General features: G+C 41.9%; 1 protein-coding gene across 1 annotated transcript in view; it reads right to left on the bottom strand.

Annotated features, from left to right (window-relative positions):
* LOC126418935 (cuticle protein 19-like) overlaps positions 1-19,399 on the bottom strand; it is a 38,682-nt gene extending 19,283 nt beyond the window's left edge. The window contains exons 1-2 of the mRNA XM_050085970.1: positions 19,335-19,399; positions 10,806-10,886 (exon numbers count right to left, since the gene is read on the bottom strand). Of these exons, the coding sequence (XP_049941927.1) occupies positions 10,806-10,886; positions 19,335-19,349 (96 nt within the window). The 5' untranslated portion in view covers positions 19,350-19,399. The remainder of the gene's footprint in view (positions 1-10,805; positions 10,887-19,334) is intronic.
* Between the last annotated feature and the right edge of the window lie 1,455 nt (positions 19,400-20,854).

Here is a 20,854-nt window from a genome sequence, read left to right as displayed (position 1 = left end):
GGAAATGAGACGCTTAAAGTAGTAAATGGGTTTTGCTATTTGGGGAGCAAAATAACTCACGATGGTCGAGCTAGAGAAGATATAAAATGTAGACTGGCAATGGCAAGGAAAACATTTCTGAAGAAAAGAAATTTTTTAACATCGAGTATAGATTTAAGTCCCAGCAAGTCGTTTCTGAAAGTATTTGTATGGAGTGTAGCCATGTATGGAAGTGAAACGTGGACGATAAATGGTTTAGACAAGAAGAGAATAGAAGCTACAGAAGAATGCTGAAGATCAGATGGGTAGGTCACGTAACAAATGAGGAGGTATTGAATAGGACTGGGGAGAAGAGGAGTTTGTGGCACAACTTGACTAGAAGAAGGGACCGGTTGGTAGGACATGTTCTGAGGCATCAAGGGATCACCAATTTAGTATTGGAGGGCAGCGTGGAGGATAAAAATCGTAGAGGGAGACCAAGAGATGAATACACTAAACAGATTCAGAAGGATGTTGGTTGCAGCAGGTACTGGGAGATGAAGAAACTTGCACAGGATAGAGTAGCATGGAGAGCTGCATCAAACCAGTCTCTGGACTGAAGACCAAAACACCAACATCGTAAATCGATCATGCGACTCTGGTAGTGGGCGTTACGAGTATCTTTACGGTGGTCGCTACAGCAACAACAAAAGAAGAGTGTTACAAAAATGCATTTAATTGCAAAGGAGACGACTTACCTTACTCGTCGTCGGTGTTGTCATATTAAAGTCCATTACGGTGGTCTGGATGGATAATTTGGAAGAGTCGAACCATGTATTCTTCCTGATACTCGTTCGTTTTCCGAACTGTCCACAATGAAATTGTAAACGGTATTTCAACATCTAAACTGTTCTTACGAAGTTTTACACACTTTGCACCGCCACAGTCTACACAGTCCCTTCTTTCCCCGTCCAGTAGTACTCCATACTTGGGACAACAAGTCGAACAATTTTCTAAGCTCGATAAACTTGGAATTAGATTTTCCATGTGAGAGATCCGCCGAAGAAACGTCAAGAACACCAGACATCCCACTCACTAAACAAATAAATCGTCTGAGGTACGCTAGCAATTCACAAATAATTCGCGGAAGTATGTAGTTCAGAGCAATTAAGTGAACGACGGGGAACAGTTTAAAATGACGATCACAAATAACTGATCACAACGCCAGCCACTAGTGTGGCATGATCGATTTACGATCGCACGTTCGATATGTATCGTTTGGACCACGCGACTTCGATAGGCAATCTTTCTTGGAAATTATGGAAAATCAAGACACGTTCATAGGGTTTGTCGATCTGGAAAAAGCGTTCGTCAACGTAAAATGGTTCAAGATGTGCGGAATTTTCAGATAAACAAGGGTAAGCTATAGGGAGAGATGGGTAATGTACGATACCTACAAGAGCCAAGAGGGAATAATAAGAGTGGACGACCAAGAACGAATTGCGCTGATTAAAAAGGGTGTATGACAGGAATGTAGTCTTTCGCCACTACTATTCTATCTGTACATCGAAGAAGCAATGATTGAAGTAAACGAAAGGTTCCGAAATAGGACTAAAATTCAAGGTGAAACGATGTCGGTTACGATTTGCTGATGACATTGCTATCCTGAGTGAAGGGGAAGAACAATTACAGGATCTGCTGAACGGAATGAACAATCTAACGGATACAGAATATGGATTCAGAATAAATCTAAGAAAGACGAAAGTAATGAGAAGCAGCAGAAATGAGAAGAGCGAGAGACTTAATATCAGGATTTATGGTCACGAAGTAAATGAAGTTATGGAATTCTGCTACCTGGGCAGTAAAATAACCAATGACAGACGGAACAAAGAGGACATCAAAAGCAGACTAGCACTGGCAAAAAAGGGCATTTCTGGCCAAGAGAAGTCTACTAGCATCAATCACAGGCCTTAATTTGAGAAAGAAATTTCTCGGAATGTACGCTGGGAGCAGAACATTGTATGGCAGTGAAACACGGACTGTGGGAAAACAGGGACAGAAGAGCGTTTGAGATGTGGTGCTACATACGAATGTTGAAGGTAGATCAGAGAGGAAAGGAATATGTGGAAAAGGAAATGACAGGATGACAGGACATCTGTTAAGACATCAAGGAATGACTTTCATGGTACTAGAGGGGGCTATAGAGGGCAAAAACTGTAGAGGAAGACAGAGATTGGATTACATCCAGCAAATAATTGAGGACGTAGGTTGCAAGTGCTGCTCTGAGATGAAGAGGTTGACAGTGGAGAAGAATTCGTGACGGGCCGCATCAAATCAGTCATAGCACTGACTAAAAAAAAAAGAACCGCTTGATAGATGTCACAGGTTTTGTGAGAATTCTCAGAGATCAAGTTTTAACCTCGAACACTGAAGTTGGACTATCAGAGCTGCCTATGAACTACACAAAATATGTTAGACGAACAACATGTCGTTAACAATAAAAACAAAAACCGTAGCGTTCCATGGGACAAACCCAGTGACGAAAAAAACAGTAATACGAAATAAGTTTATAGAACTAGTAGATTCTCAATGTTTGGGGACATGCTAAGATACAGAGGACACCTAGATCAATAAGACAAACGGTACAACTAGAAGATCTTTCCTAAATAATGTAAGAACAGAAACGTAAGTTAATTTTTTTGTAAAGTTAATGCTGCATGTGATTGAATCATGGGTAATGACAAAGAAAAAGATAAAATAAGATTGCAGGCCAACGAGATTAAATTCTTCAGGGGCATAGCAGGATACAGTAAGTTAGAGTATAATAGACATAAAGATAACAGCAATGAATTGAAAATATTTTATATAAATAAGATTTAAAGAAATATGTAAAACAGATATCCCATCTGTTGCAAATTGAAAAGTCAAGATTACCACTACATTTTTGGCAAGACAGTCCGTAACATAAAAGACGCGTTGGATAAGTAGCAAGAAGATGGAAGAACCTAATGTAACTGTAATAGGCCACGCAAGGCCTGATGCAGGATAGAAAAAAAAGATTTTTTATATATCGTATTGTAAGAAAAGAAAACGTCACTCTGAAACAGACCACCGAAGAAATGTAATCAAAATTTCAGACTACTTGCATTGTAGTCTCTTACGAAGGAGTCAAAGGGTAATGTTTAGATCGGACACAAGAGTGCTTTATCATGTTGGAGGCTACTTACTCCAGCCTACCTACGACTCATGAACTGACTAAACCAGTCAGTTATGTGGACAGCGATGGGGAAGACGGGTGAGGGTTGACATAAAGTAGTATTCAAACGGAAATATGAACCACGAGCTTAGTAGTTTTTTAAGTACGCAAAGTATTGCAGAGGTGTAAGAAAAAGATTCTACGACCAGTCGGAAATGAGAATGGGCTAACGTCCAAAAGATGAGCTACACGCTAAGAAATCAACATGTTACACCATGAATTCGAAACATTCAGATGATATGATTACGGAAATAAGTAAAAGGATTCAAAGAGCCTCAATAGATGAGGAATGATTCATGTTGGAACTGAGGAAAATAATTAACGTCAGAAAAGGAACAATAGGTCAATGAAATGCTTGCCTTAAAAACCGTGGTTAGTTTAACAAATACCTCAAGGTATCTGTGAATTTTATATCTTCTATTTCCATTACTGATAGCAGCTGTAGCAGAACAGATAGTTGAAAAAATATGAGAAAGTTCAAATATAAAAGGAAATATTAGAAACTAAAAAGACCGTTGAAAGAATTAATAAGTGAAATAGAAAGATTAAATATAACTTTGCAGACGTGGTTTGGGGGAAGAGGGTGGGGGGAGTTATTACATCCGGAGAGAGCAGCAAAGAGTCGAAACTGTGCACTGAAATACATTAACATAACGTAAATACAGTGATGTGATGTAAGAGAACGAAACTATTCACGAGGATGCTCTAAGAGAATAAATGCTGTCTTGTTAATGTGGTACCGGTAACAACACGTCAAAGTAACTAAAATTAATGGTGAATTTAGTGCAAAGAAGATTAGTTAAATTTGTTTTTAGCATCTAAGAAACAAGAGATATTTCATCAGATGCTCGGAAAAACATTAACCGCATTTTGCTAAAGAAGAAATTTGGCTGATATCTCCGGCTTCAAATAACTGACTAAAATACTACATGGGAAAACAGAAGCAAGAATTGCAAAGTACAGACAGCAATATAAAGCTACAGACAACCAGTTCTGAAAATAAAGCAAACGTTAGGAAAAAATTGAATGTAACTTTCCTAGTATTACTGTAATGTACTGCTCTGAGTGAAATAAGACGTCAGCAGTTATATAGCTGGATGTGACTAATGTGGTAATGAAAATTCGTTACATCTACGAATATTGGTTTGAAATGACAACAGCCTTAGAAGTATACGTTGAAAAGGTATTAAGGTCCTGAAAAAATATCAGAACAGGTATAACTACTTAAGAGCAAAGAATAGCCATATTGTTGATCAAAGAATATAATGATATCGAAGCTGAAAGGAAGACCAATAAGTACTAAAATTGCTACTTTATTTTAAATACAATAAACAAAACACGCAAAAATTGGGACGAAAATATTGAAAAAAGAAATCTGTGAAAATTACGTTCTTACTTAACAGAAATATACTGATTTCAAATGTTGACCTAAAATTATAAAAAATGTTCATCGCATAGTGCGTTTGATTTCACACTTCTTCATGAAGTTGAAACTTTGAGAGTGGAAAGTTTCCAAAGAAGTAAATTACTATTGGAGGCAGAGAAAAGAGCTGTTGGATGGGCCATGTAGTGAAAGGAGTCTATAGGAGGCTCTGTTAATTAGGACGTTGCGACATGAGGTTGCATTCCTTCAGTAGATAATTTGATGGGCTATCTGGAGGAGGGCGTGCTTACCGAAAGGAACATCGTGCAGTGTTAACTAAGTCCGTAGAAGAAGAAATGAAAAAAATGAAATACGAAAGACAGATACTGAAATACAAGGAATAGACTACTCATAATGCTAGGTGTCGAATATATGGCAAGTGTGTATGCCACTCGAGATTGATAGAGGGGTAAAATTGTAGGCTAGAAAAATTGTAGACTGTAGACTAGCGAGTAATACGCATATTCCCTATACGTAGCAGTCCGAAAACCGTAGTTCGGGTTGAATGAATTATCTTTGAGTACCCATTGTGATATGAAAGCGGCAGAGAGAGAGAGAGAGAGAGAGAGAGAGGGGGGGGGGGAGGAGACAAGAAATAAGAATGATGAAATAAGTATGCCCATCGATTCAGAAGCAAAGGATCTGTGGTCGTTGAACACTTTTGTTTTATGAGAAAGAATGAGAAAGAACTGAAGTGCAACGCTGCTGACAAAAACTTTCTGGATACGAATGTGAAATGTGACGTAAGTGTTTACTCTGATGTGCTTGCTGTATCAGAAGATTCTAGAAAAAGGTGACACACATGGCGAATTAGACTGCAACTGTCGAAACGAATGGGTTTCGTACGACATTGTTACAAATAATCGACACAAGCAGTCAGTCACTGAGTACTGAACGTAGAAAATTTCCAGGAGTAATGATTTTATTATCATGGGAAATACGGCGTATTACTTGGGGCGTGACACCAGAGGTGCATGTTGGAATAATAGAGGGAGGCAGAATTATTCCGTTGTTGTTTATAACCATATTACTGTGGCACCATACAAAAAATGTAATGAAACCGTAGCTCTACCAAGCAAAATGTGCAACCAGAGCGTATATACAAATTTTGAAACGTTAATTCAATGCATAACTTTCGAATATTTGCCTGACATATCGAACAGCATACTGTTTTTGAAAAAGGAATGATTCCTGCCTACGTGATTGTATTTTTGATTATGACAAGCATTAAGAATACTAGAACTTCGATTGACCATTGAGATAAATTTGCGTTCTTTTTCCGGTAGTGTGACTGGAAATAGGTGTGACGTCTGAAATGTTCGGAGCATACTGGAACAATAAAGTGGAGTAACACTAACGAGGTGGAGTTGTTTTTTGCTTGTTTCTTTCAGTAGATGATGGAAAATATATGAAATTTATAGAGCGCTGCTTAATACTAGGATTTTGCGCATTCTCTCAGCACCGACACGAATGACATTAGAAGACCCCAAAACAAGTACTATTACTTGGAAAGAAGAAGAGAAAGGAAAGATATGTAATAATTCCCTGAAATCTGAATCTAATACTAGAAAGAGTATTTTAATACGAATGAAATGATGGTTTTACATAAAACGCTCCATAGGGTGCACAACCTTTGTAATCGTGAAACAGAGCCCATTCGGAGAAGAATTAATTTCTTTAAATTTATTTGTCGCTGTTTTTACGTATAAAACACAACGTAAAATCTCCTGCTGACCGGGTTTCCAATTATTGTTACTAGATCCACAGTAGATTAATAATGCTTTTTCCTGATTTTATGAATAGTTTGAGGCACAGCTCCGAAACCTAAGACCACATTTCTCTACTTAAGTATTACTAAGATCTGAATAAAAAGAACGTGATTGAAGATGAGTGTAACTTTTACCAATTTTTATGCGAATACAGAAACAGGGGTCTTTCTAAACTTTATTTGGAAGTTGTAAATGGTTCATAAGCATAAGGAACATCATTCATGAGAATGTTTTAATCTACCGAGGAAGCAGTTGAGTATAAAAACAAATTAACACCATCACATAAGTTTCCAATATGAACCGTGATATACTCGTAACATGGGAATTGAGTGAGAGGTTGATGTATACTCGAAATGCGTCCTTAATTTGGCGAGGAAAGATATTATAGGTCGTATAACGAGTCCAATAGTTTTTCTGCTAATCATTACTTTTCGAAAATTTTCATCTGCGTTTATACTGTTTAAAGCAACGCATCTTAGCAACGCATCTTAGTTAAGAGAAATTAAAATTTATTTTCTTTTCAATGATTAAGTACATGTTTATTTTACTTATTCATTAAATACAGTGACTATTACTTTCGCATCTGTACAAGACCCTTCTCATCGACGTAATTGTCTTCCTGGAGTTTTTGAGTATGTTAAGATGTTTCTTTGACGAAAATCTGCTTTTTAGAAAGAGATTTCAAATATGGGTTTCCAGTCTATATCGTCAAAATGTTTTTCAGAATTTGTGGTTGTATATATATCTTCATCTCGAATTCTGTATCCATTCAATAAAGATCACAGTTATTCCCTGAACATAGTTATGTTCATTACAAACCCTTCATATCTTCAAATTACCTTTTTATTCACAAATCTACTATTTTAACTAAAAATTAGTACGAAATTAGCCTTGGAGCAATCAGTAATTCGCCTTAGTTGGAATAGGTCTCTCTGACACAATGGACGGTAATTTCTGCTACACCTCCGTAATTTACGATGTTGTCGTTTTCTTCTTATTTTGCCACAGAGAACTACGACAAAATAATATTTTTAAAAAATCAAGAGTTTTCTTGAAGACTCCAAATAAGGATCTAAAAGAAATTTCGTTACTGTCCCACTCGCTGGAAAGATAAGTTCATGTTCAGACAGTACTCAAGAACGTAGACGTTTCACTCGCTATAGAAACAGTTTGTTGGCAAGTTATGAGCTACGTGACCTGCGAAAAAACGAGGAGCCTTGCGCGAAGACTAGGATAACGTCGTTCCTCAGTTGCAAACGACGTAATCATCCCTGCGGGAAGGAAGAGTCAATAAAGAAGCGGAAAAGTTATTCTAAGTGCCGGTAATGATCCTGTTTCTGTTGAAATAATTGCAGAAAGAGATAATAACTACGATTCTTGCATAAGGAGATCTTTCGCTGTTGTGTACACAATTTACGTGTACTGTTATTACTCATTACTGTCACCAGATAATGACGGACATATTTCTCGGTAACCTACAGTATTTCCACCTTCACTTGTAGCAAATAGCATCAACTTCGTAATGTTTACATTCACACTTATCTTTTTGGCAAAAAATATCTCTGTGCAAACTACTTCCACACAGGGCTATTACGTGAAAATTTGATCCAGTGAGAGGATGGCCTGTTGACCATCATGTTATTTAAACACACTATTAGTATTATGGCAGCATCATCTCACTTTTGCAATGGATAGCGTGCCTCCAGTCCCCGAAAGAAGATCTCAGCAAATCGGAAGATTCTGGCAAGAATGAAACATTATAAAGATCCAAAAACTTTGAACTTATCGGCAACGACCGTGTAAGCCTATTTTCTTAAACGACAAAATTGTTTAAAAAAATTGAAATGAGACTATCGAGTTTCATATGTTCACACGAGGAACGTTGTTAAGAGTAGGGTATAGTAAACTAGTCACGTTTGTAGCTCTAGACCGATTCTTGATTACAGAGGTAAACTGGAGAACCCGTAAATCGGCTCTGTGCCTTTTCCACGCAAGAAGAGAAGAGTGTTTGATACAATGATTTCAACTAGCAGAGTAAACTGTAAACGATTGTTATGCAGTCGACGATCACTTGACACCAAGGCTAGTAAAGAAAGTACTTTCTCATACTCGTTCATTCTGTCGATATCCAAAGTTGGTTGGAATGAGAGCGAGATGTAGATGTAGAACAACGAAACGAACTACATTAACACGCGATGAACGCCTTTATACAACTACGTACCAGCAGAGTCTGTGAGCAATGGCGTTTCTCGTGAAACGCGACACCAAACGTCCATTCACAACGTTCACTTGGGAACTGGTTGTGATGGTCCTTCAATTCTTGTCAGGTTTGAAGCCGATTACGGTTGTCTCCTGTCGGTTAGGATCTCTGTACGACCACTGTTCTTAGACCTTGTCACATGTCTGTGCACTCCGTCCTCAGGCCACGAGTGGCCTACCGGGACCATCCGACCGCCGTGTCATCCCCAGTGGAGGATGCGGATAGGAGGGGCGTGGGGTCAGCACACTGCTCTCCCAGTCGTTATGATGGTATTCTTGACCGAAGCCGCTACTATTCGGTCGAGTAGCTCCTCAATTGGCATCACGAGGCTGAGTGCACCCCGAAAAATGTCAACAGCGCATGGCGCCCTGGATGGTCACCCATCCAAGTGCCGACCACACCCGACAGCGCTTAACTTCGGTGATCTCACGGGAACCGGTGTATCCACTGCGGCAAAATATTCCTTGAAGACATGTTGCACAATCCGCGTTAATACATGGGCTGACAAATAATTTGTCCATTTTATCTTATATTCAGTTCCTGAAATTTGTTATTTGCAAATTTACTTGCTGTTTATTGTGATCTCTTTATGAAGGGTGTCCCAGCAAGAATATCAATATTTAGGGATATAAAAGGAACGATCATTCGAAGCAATAAAATTATAGTAAACATGGGCCCTTCCATGGATACCTTCATCTCCGATACTGTGAAACAAACCTACTCTATTGCATACGCGTACTCTTTGCTTTCCGTTTACTGAGTGGTGATGGTATGGTCGAAACAAGAAAAAAAGTCCGGTAAACAAGGGCTCTAAAGCGAATACCTGAAGAGCTGTGGGTACTTGTTCATCCTTGCTGAGGTGAGACACATTTTTTATGCTTGGAAGGTGCTCATAGCCCTTTGAGGTATGCATTTTAGAGCCCATGTTTAATAGTTTTTTTGCTTCGAATGATTATTCCTGTCATATCTCTGAATACTGACCATTCCTGCACTGATAGCCTATCGTAATTGGCTTTATCAGTCGTAGCGTGTTTACGTGAAACGTACTCCTATTTGAAATGAGCAGCTAAACGTTAAACTCTATAGAATAATTAAAGCACTGTGGAAACTTCAAACGCTGAAAGTAACATTTTTGTTAGGAGACTAAAAAAACAGTCAATTTTTTGTACATAACTTTTTTTGTATCCAAAAAACAGAGGAGGCATTCTGACACCACAGAATTATGCTACTCACATCACCGCAAAAAATAAAGAAAGAAATTAGAAAATAAGTAGTTTATTGAGAACGTTCTAAGTGCCATACTAGGTAACTGACTGGTTCCAAGCGCTAATAACAAAGTTTTTCTTTCAGAATTTATGTACAGATGTACAGCAGTAATGTTGCAACTAACAGAACTGCAATCAACAAAAATCATTTCACATGCTTTTAAACTGTTTACAGGAGAATAACAAAACTGAATTCAAGAAAATGTAATCTTGCAGTACTAACTTCTATTTCTTACACAACTCCGTTATCGGGCTCAGATGTCGCAGTGTTTACAGCAGAACTCTCTGAGCTGTAGAGAAAGAAATAGTAACATCGACAACAGGTCTTTCTGTTTTGCAACTGATAAACATGACTGATATTTCAGAAGAAGTACGGCATTCCATACATCATGTTCTTTCAAGACACTAACGTTTTTCTATTCTGAGATTTTAGAGCGAAAAAATATAATATCTCCTTGAGATAAATGCGTTTAAGAAACCTTAATCATACTGAGTTTGGATCTTTTACAATTTTGCATGGAAAATAATGTTTCAGTAGCGTTTTTAAAATCAATGAAGTCATTCATGTGGATTGGAATTACAGGGCATCTTACAATCTTGCATAAATCTGGCTGAACAAAAGCCGCGCTTACCTTTCTTCCACCATGTACCATCCAATAGTGACTAAAACATGTTCTTCAAGATTAGGTACCAGGAAGAACATTAAGGGCATGCAACAGAGTACCGACAACATAACAGCGTCGAAAACATGTCTGGTGAAAATGTGGCACTTAGAACGTTTGACACGTCCACTCTTCAGTTATTAGACTGTGTTTGCATGCACACTTGGAAATGGAACTTGAGGCAGGTGTTACGTTGAGACGACATTACTTACGTAGTAGTCGATTGCGACGGGCCTGACGAAACCCGGCAGCGCAGACGTGACTCGCCACACAGCAAACGCCGCCAGCAGCGCCTGCACAAACAACGGCGTTACTACACGCGACAAGTAGTACGAAAGTGTGAAAGCGGTGTGTGCCCGCTGGGTACGTCGTCACCTCAAATAGTAAACGATGGACTATAAAGAGCCGGCTTTAACGGGTGGAACATAAATCCACTTGGGGCAAAAGCTAGTATCAACTGAACATCCATAACATGTGACGTACCGCTGGAAAGCTGTCAACACTATACGGGGACATAAATGGCACGACAGATACACTATGTGATCAAAAGTATCCGGACACCTAACTGAAAATGACTTATAGGCGCTTCAGTCTGGAACCGCGGGACCGCTATGGTCGCAGGTTCGAATCCTGCCTGGGGCATCGATGTGTGTGATGTCCTTAGGTTAGTTAGGTTTAAGTAGTTCTAAGATCTAGGGGACTGATGACCTCAGAAGTTAAGCCCCATAGTGCTCAGAGCCATTTGATTTTTTTTGAAAATGACTTAGAACTTCGTGGCGCTCTCCATCGGTAATGCTGGAATTCAGTATGGTGTTGGCCCACCCCTAGCCTTGATGACAGCTTCCATTCTCTTAGGCATACGTTCAATCAGGTGCTGGAGGGTTTCTTGGGGAATGGCAGCCCATTCTTCACTTAGTGTTGCACTGAGGGGAGGTATCGATGTCAGTTGGCGAGGTCTGGCACGAAGTCGGCAATCCCAAACATCCCAAAGGTGTTCTATAGGATTCAGGTCAGGACACTCTGCACGCCAGTCCATTACAGGGATGTTATTGTCGTGTAACCACTCCGCCATAGGCCATGCAATATGAACAGATGCTCGATCGTGTTGAAAGATGCAATCACCATCCCTGAATTGCTCTTCAACATTGGCAAGAAAGAAGGTGCTTAAAACATCGTTGTAGGCCTGTGCTGTGATAGTGCCACGCAAAACAAGAACGGGTGCAAGCCCCTCCATGAAAAACATGACCACACCATAACACCACCACCTCCGAATTTTACTGTTGGCACTACACACGCCGGCAGATGACGTTCACCGGGCATTCTCTGTAACCACACCCTGCCATCGGATCGCCACATTGTGTACCATGATTCGTCAATCCACACAACGTTTTTCCATTGTTCAATCGTCCAACGTTTACGCTCCTTACACCAAGCGAGGAGTCTTTTGGCATTTGCCGGCGTGATGTGTGGCTTATAAGCAGCCGCTCGGCCAGGAAACCCAAGTTTTCGCACCTCCCACCTAACTGTCATAGTACTTGCAGTGGATCATGATGCAGTTTCGAATTCCTGTGTGATGGTCTGGATAGATGTCTGCCTAATACACATTACAACCCTCTTTAACTGTCGACGGTCAGTCAACAGATGAGGTCGGCCTGTACGCTTTTGTGCTTTACGTGTCCCTTGTCGTTTCCACTTCACTATCCGACCTGGCTTTCACATAGTCGTTATTTTCGAAACAAATATTCATATCTTAGGAGGAGATTTCCTTCTCTAGAAATGTCATAACACACGAGAATAAAAGTTCTTCCGAAATTCTATAACAGACCGTCGTCAGCGATATAAGCCTGCAGTTTTGTGGATTTGATTGACGACCCTTCTTGAAAACGCGAATGAACTGTGATTGTTTCCAATCAGTAGGAACTCTTCGCTCCTCTAGATATCTACGGCAGACTGTTGCAAAAAGAGGAGCTAGTTCTTTTGTACATTCTGTGGCGAATCGAGCTGGCGTCTCGTCAGGTCCAATGGCCTTCCCCGTTGAGCCATTTCAGTTGCTTCTCGATCCCATGATCACTTATTTCGATATGTTGTTTTGAGGCTTGTGAAACAGTTTTGGAAAAATGCGTTTAGTATTTCGGCCTTCTCTGTGTCATCCTTCATTTCTAAGCAAGTAATGAAGGACTAGCACAGGCAAAGAGGACTTTCCTGGACAAGAGAAGTCTATAGTTATCAAACATAGGCCTTAATTTGAGGAAGAAATTTCTGAGGATGTACGCGTGGAGTGCAGCATTCTGTGGTGGTGAATCAAAGACAATGAAAAAATCAGAGCAGGTGAAAATCGAAGCGGTTTGAAATGTGGTGCTACAGACGAATGTTGAAAATTGAGTGGACTGATAAACTAAGGAATGAGGAGATTCTCCGGAGAATTGGTGAGGAGAAGGATATGTAGAAACACCGTCTAGAAGAAGGGGCAAGATGACAGGATACGTGTTGTGACACTAGGGAATAATCTCCACGGTAATGGAGCTGCAAAGCGTAAAAGCTGCAGGGGATTTGAATAATTCCAACAAATATTTAAGATAGTTCTCGTTTATTGTTTCGCCTCAGTTGCACACTTTTATATTACATGTTTCGATCACTTTGAATCCTCTTGAGATCTAAGTAGTTGCGTCAGCAACATGTCTTCTCTACTCCGAATCATATATCAGAGGACTCCTCTACTCAGAATGCTACTCTACTCAGAGTGCTACTCTACTCAGAGTACTACTCCACTGCAGTGCACAGGCCCTTGAGTAGACGTGTTGCTGACGCAACTACTTATATCTGAAGATAACCCAGAGTGACCGGAACATGAAACATGAAATATAACCAAAAATGTGCAACTAAGACGGAACAATAAATGAGAATTCTCTTAAATATCAATACATTTTCTGAATCTCTCAAGACGTTTATGTCAGCCGCAGTGATCCAAGAAATAATTGAGGACTTAGAATAAAAGTACTACTCTGAGATGAAGAGGTTAGCGCACGCCGCATAAAACCAGAAGACTGATGACTCAAGAAGTGTAGAATAGCCTAAATCCAGATGAAAAGTCGAATCTGAACCGTCATCCTCCGGAACACAAGTCCAATGTCTTACTCTTTGTTGGGGCATGGGGCGCCGAGAGAAAAGGAGGCGCAGAGAGACTTCAAGCGGCACTTGTATTTTCTGTACAGGTGTTCACATAAAAAAGGAACTGTGTGTAATTGGATGACGTGGAAGGCAAGTCAGCAGCCTACAGCCCGTCTGTATCGTAGAGTTTGGGATCATTGTTAAGTTCAGTTGGAGTGCGATTGTTAATGTCGATGGTCACAACTGCTGTATAGTCGTATCTCGCATCGGTTCGTGCACTAATAGACTTAGGTTGGGTTGTCAGTTGTCATCACTGCGAGTACCAGCTACGTTTTTTAAGTAACCAGTCAATCACGCAACACGACGAGCAATATGATGAAGCTAGGTGGCACACAAATTTTAGTATCCGACAGTTATTCGGATTTCCCATCCAGCCCGAGTATCGATGTGAGGACAGTTCGATGTTTTGACTCCCCGGATGGCACACGTCCTTCTCGCTGCTCCTTGCCCTGTTTATGTTTTTCGATTGCGTAGCCTTACGAGGACTTTCGCTACGCTCTGGACTTTCCTTCTGACTGGCCGTGCTCTCCGACGTCATCGACTACCTGTTTGTTCAGCCACTCTCTTCGTCACCGACTGTGTTCTACCTAAGCCGAGTGGGATAGAAAACAAAACAGGAAACGACCCATTTACAGGAGAAGGCAGGACCGTCCGTGTGGTTGTAGTGACAATAACAGTCAACGTGAACTTTTAACACAATTTAATGAAAACACTGACGATGATGAAATATCTGGTCGTATAGTTTAAAGCGCAGCTCCCTAAGTTGCGGGAGGAGGAGGAGTTGGACCAGGCCCGGATCGAATCTGCGCGGTGAATTAACGATGGTGGTCTGGTACACCGGACAGCCTGAGTGTGGTTTTTAGGCGGTTTGCCACGTTCGTAAAGGAAAACGTTGGATTGCTCCCCAACTTTCGTTTCAGGAAATCCGATAGACAAACAGCTGACATACCATAACACACAGTATACACTTTACACGATTCACTGACAGACGGTGCACACGACTTCTCTGATGATAATGATCATGATGATGATGATGATGATATTTGGTTTGTGGGGCGCTCATCTGCACGGTTATCAGTACACATACGAATTCCCAATCTTGCCACTGTCCAGTCTCGCCGCACACCGACCGGGAATCGAACCCGACAACGACTTCCTTCCCATAGGCTACCTTGATAACTGTGGCGTCAGGGTGGCCAGCCGGCTTCAAAGTAAGATAAAAAACAAAATTTGCGACGTCCTGAAACAGCAGACTCGGTACATGACGGAGTAAACGCTGGGGAAATCAAGAAAGAAGAAGTTGACAGTGAAAAAATGTGTGGCTTGGGTGGTGGTACAGTTAGGCATGATAATGATATTATTGTCGGTGATGCTGAGGAGGCATTAGTGATGGAGGCTTGTGAGGGTGAATGTAGCTTCCATAGTTTGCATACAAGGAAATGGAGGGCGGTGCCGGTGACATGCAAAGTGGCGAAGAGTATCACGAGAGTTGTAAAGGTGGCTGGGGGTGCAGGTCTGTGAATCCGACTCTGAATGCAATGTAACAAAGTCGGACAGCATCGTAAATAATCATTGATTGGGCTCAAACGTGAAGCGTTAAATTTTTTTAAAAGAGAAATTTCCACCAAATCATCAAGGAAGCCACTGCTCGTCAGTCTGGAATGATTACGAAGTAAAAAAAAAAAAAAAAAAAAAAGGAAGGGAAAAAAAAATCGGTGAGGATCTACGCAATTCGTCATGGTCTAATTTCGTCAGTGGAAAATTGTGACAGAGATGATCAACATTCTCCAGTGGGAGAAGATGCAGCAAAGCGACTTACCTTAAACATCCTTACTCTTAAAATTCTGTTCTCAAACGAGCCAAGAAATGTATTGCTTTCTCACACATACACGTTGGGTGATGACCATGGCGATAAAATCAGAGAATTTAAAAGACACTTGGAAGCGTTTCAATAGCCATTCCTCCAATATATCATAAACGAACTGGATAAGGAAGGCGGGAAAATGGTACTAGCTCACTATCTCTGGGCGCAAACCGTACAATCGCTTGAAAGTTAGAGAAGCAGGTGGAGATTTGAAACTCTGCGCACAGAAGGAAGGTGATATGAAACTTGTAAGGGCGTACCCCTACTAGTTGTTTCTTTAAGGCTAGCCACACGAAATGCGCAAGAGCCCACCTTAATGCAGAGTTCCGACACATATTCGGCGCTAGAAGTAGTCAAAAACTCCGAGAGTACACATAATAAGATGAAAGAATCGTGTCTTTAGTCTTCAAGGACGTTTTTATTCCACGTCGTTACTCTTCCCTATTCACGTATACGGGTTCAAGGAAGGGAGTCCAGTCAACGTCGAGGTAATTGAAAGCCTTCAAAAAGTACATTACACGTTACTATGGCAGGCCAAATAACTTTTACTGATTACTGCAATGCACTTCGAAGACAGATAGTGGATGCTATTTTCCAACATAGTCGCCATGTTTCTGTATACGAAGGTCGGAACGTTCTAGCAATCGCGGAGGTTGAAAATACTGCTTCAGTTGTAAGGTTCTTTTTATTGTTCAGCAGTTAAAACACGACCGGTTTCTGGTTCTTGCATGCCCATCATAAGGTATTTTAACTTTGTACTGTGAACCCGAGCGCCACGATGGACGAGTACAAGACGCGATGTATCACCAGCGAGCGCAGACATCCCGCAACCGATCGTGTTTTACTACTCAAAAATAAAAAGAAACTTACAACTGAAGTAGTATTTTCAACCTCTGCTATAATGCTCAGTTGCGAGTGTTCCTCCAGCAGGATTATTTGTTCTACCAATCGTTCATATCCTCGACGACAGAACTCAGTTCCAGGGCCATGCAGTCATTCGAGAACCACTGTGCGAAGATACTCACTGACCGTTGGAAGATCTTTTTCGCTACATACCTTATTTCCGCTTCCCTGAAATACTGCCTGATTATTGTCGTATGCGATCGACGTCGACGCTATCCTTCCCGGTCAGCCACGTCTGCGCTGTCTTGATCACACTGTCGACACAGTTTCACTACTGCTGGACGTGACATTGCACTAATTGATACATAAAGCGCTAGAATTTCACTGTCAATTCGTTTGCGGTTTAGACGTTTCGCCTATAAGAATTCTGCAGTACCGTGTACTTTGGAGTACGTCTCCGGTTGCAGCGTGATTTAACTCCCACACTCCTATGTATCTGTTAGTAGCAGAACTGTGTCTGCAGGCATCACCGTTCGTGTATTCCCTTCTGATAATCCGTCACTCTTGTTCTGAAATGGTCTTATCGTGGAACGACATAAGTAACTTACTTTCTGAAGTCACTGCGTACACGATATTGTGAAGGGAAACATCAGAGAGTACCACGGTAACGATTGTTCCAAAGCACGATAACCTATAGTCATGATGGTTGAATGGGGACGCGAGACCGTTACTCCAGAATTGAAATCCACTGTCTTAACCACTCCACTATCTGATTCTGTCCCATCATCAACGGCCAGTATGCCTTTCACGATAGAACTGATGGTGCGTGGGCTCCTTGCCCGTCATTAAAATAATGCTACAATAGTGACAGGAGCTTTCGTATTAATCAGTAGTCCGTGTCTGCCGTAGAATTCAAATTCTAACAAGACTGGTGTAACAATAGGACCGAATTATGTAGGACTTGTCCAGTGTGGAAACTGTTTCCAGCCGGCCGCGGTGGTCTAGCGGTTCTAGACGCTCAGTCCGGAACCGCACGACTGCTACGGTCGCAGGTTCGAATCCTGCCTCGGGAATGGATGTGTGTGATGTCCTTAGGTTAGTTAGGTTTAAGTAGTTCTAAGTTCTAGGGGACTGATGAACACAGATGTTAAGTCCCATAGTGCGCAGGGCCATTTGAACCATTTGAACTGTTTCCAGTTGAGAGTCAACAGAAGGGCATCATGCAGTGCACACAGAACTAGTGTTAAGTGCTACGCTGAGAGATTTTAATGATGAAGGGACTTATAATTTTTCTCATTTGTTCAATAGTCTTCAACGGGAAGCAAAGCAATAACTCATATCTTATGACAATCAACATATAATAGTGTAAGTGTAGGCTCCTATTGGGAGCAAACGATTGTCAAGCTCAAGCATGTTAGACGAAAAAAGTAGTAGCTCCGGATAACATTTAAAGCGATTAGCATATTGTTTACTATAGAGCTCCAGAGCGAAAGACAGGAAAAGGAGAGGAGAATTAACTAAAAAAAAAAAAAAAAAAGGAGTCCATAGGAAATAACCATTATGAGATTACCTCCGCGTTATGTACCTGTAAATGGTAGGCATAGAAAAACAGGTACGTCCGTGAAACACAAAACTATCATAAAACTTAAATACCGGGCAGACGAGTACATTAGTCACTCCAGTGCGCACACACAGACGAATCGTTAACCGTTTACAGAAAGGCGCAGCGATCGAATCACGTGCGCAACCGCACGCACACTGCCTCTGCGTGGCCACAAGGCAGCAGCGATCATGACACATTTATGCTTCAAGCAAACACTGTACGTAAACATGGGTAAATTTAGTGTCGCGACGGAGTGGCCAAAAGGGACAAACATGTTTAGCCGTGACCATGGCCATACGGTGTTATGAAGCTGCTGCATTCGTTGGCGTTCCGCGGCCGACTGTTCAGCGTGTCTACAAGCAGTGGTGTAACACACGTGACCACGAAACAAGACGTCAGAATTGCGGTCGTAAAAAGATTCTGACTGAGAGATACCAGAGACGCGTTTGACGGCTTGTGAATCAACATAAAAAAAATGGTTCAAATGGCTCTGAGCACTATGGGACTTAACATCTGAGGTCATCAGTCCCCTAGAACTTAGAATTACTTAAACCTAACTAACCTAAGGACATCACACACATCCATGCCCGAGGCAGGATTCGAACCTGCGACCGTAGCAGTCGCGCGGTTCCGGACTGTAGCGCCTAGAACTGCTCGGCCACCACGGCCGGCGAACCAACATCGCTTTCAAGCCCGACAGCCTGTCAGCAATGGAACGCCGTGGCGGGAACAGCATGCGGTGGGCATTTGGAGTGCGTCACCACGCAAGAGGCCATTGCTCACGTACGCACATAAAGACAACAACGTTCATCAGACTGGAAGAACATATGTCTGGTTTTCTGAACAACCCCCGCCATATTACACCTCGACTGAGCTGCAAAATCAGCTGAATTGAACTTCATAGAAAGTCTGAGGGAGAATTCAAAACAACGAATAGAATGGTGACTTCAGCATCCCCGCAAGTTGGCGAAACTGCGTGATCAAATTCTCAGCGAGTGGATTAACCTGTATGTGCAGAATCGTGTGGACTCACATCCTAACTGAATCTAGGCGATTATCAAGTCCATGGGTGGAATTACACTGTCTCTAAAGATGCATGTAATGATTTCTCTAGGGGTTACTAATTTTTTAGTCGAGTGAGATTATATTTGAGACACTTTGCTGCCTATCATTAAGGACATCGTGTTGGCAGATACACTAGAAGTATGAGACCGGTGACGCTCGGCTGCGCCGCGCCGCGCGCCACTGTACCGGAGCACTCACCTGCATCGGTCCCATGGTGGAGGAGGTCCTGCGCAGCGGCGGCGCGGCCGCACTTTTATATGGGCGGCCGGTGCGTGTGCCGGGCAGCGCCAAGGCGAGGGAGGGCGACGCGGTGTGTGCAATGCGGCTGCCCCCTCCAGACGCCGGAGATGGGGTCACCGCTTCCTCCGCCGGCCTAACCTCGGCTGCAGGGGCGCAGCCACCGGCGGGTGCCGGCGCTCGCCGTCCGACGTCCGCCCACTTCTCTCGCCGTTTACTCCGTCACTGGAATGTAGCCGTGTGAGGTGGATCATATTTGTAAAGAGAGAGCCATCGAAGGGCTGCATCTACGTCCGCTACTGCGTGAAGCCGTCATCACGCGGGATATTAAAGCTGATGTGGACGTGGCTGCTCGAGTTCTGTGACGTCAGTTCCTGCTATTTCACACTGAGGAAAAATTGACGCACGTGAAACATGAAATAAGTTCTACGATAATTCGGTAACATGCAACAAAACGTTTAACTAACAAGAGGTACAAATGCTCTTTACGTCGCAAGCAGAACTTGGTAGATGCCATACTGAATTTCATAGTTTCCAGTAAAAGGCCATATTTATCGGGTTTTATATTAGAAGTTATGACTGGAACCGGGCGAACGGTACGGATGCAGGTTCAAATCCTGCCTCGGGCATGGATGTGTGTGCTGTCCTTAGGTTAGTTAGGTTCAATTAGTTCTACGTTCTAGGCGACTGATGACCTCAGAAGTGAAGTCGCATAGTGCTCAGAGCCATTTGATTTGAACTTAACATCTGAGGTCATGAGTCCCCTAGACTTAGAACTACTTATACCTAACTAACCTAAGGATATCACATACATCCATGCCCGAGGCGGGATTCGAACCTGCGACCGTAGCAGCATGGCCGTTCCGGACTGAAGCGCCTAGAACCGCTCGGCCACAAAGGCCGGCTCGATTACTTTACAAACATCATATTGGCGGTTAGAGAATTTTCGTATTGTTGTAAAAATTTTGCCATTCGATCGTGGCAGGCTGTTACAGATACCGATTTGAAACTGTTTCAGAGTAAAATTGTGTCGGTTTCGCAACAGAGACTGTTTTGTTTTGAAATTCATATTTTTGGTTATTTTCGTATTATAACTTGCCTTTTATGAATACAAAAGCACATTGAAGTTTCTTCACAAGCACTCGGAGAAGCAACAGATTTAGCACCTTACGTTTGAAGTCGAATACTATCTCATCCTTAAGCTGTTGCACTGGGTTCAGATCTGAACTATGGACCAGCTAGTCAATTTTAAGAATGTTAGTAACCACAGACCATAGCCTCAAAGATGCTGCTTTATATCAGGATGTACTGTCATGCCGACACAAACGATCATTGCCTCCGAACCGTTCGACTACAGAATGATTTTTGACGTACTAGCAGAGAAACTCGGCGATCTTCAGGTTTTTATTTACAGCTGTGCGTCCAAGCCCGTAGCACACAGCGTCGGCTTTAATGTTCATGACATAGTATCTCCTGAGCTA

The sequence above is a fragment of the Schistocerca serialis genome, chromosome 9 (assembly GCF_023864345.2).
Source record: "Schistocerca serialis cubense isolate TAMUIC-IGC-003099 chromosome 9, iqSchSeri2.2, whole genome shotgun sequence".
Classification (NCBI taxonomy): Eukaryota; Metazoa; Arthropoda; class Insecta; order Orthoptera; family Acrididae; genus Schistocerca; species Schistocerca serialis.
This window is presented reverse-complemented; position numbering and strand designations above follow the sequence as displayed.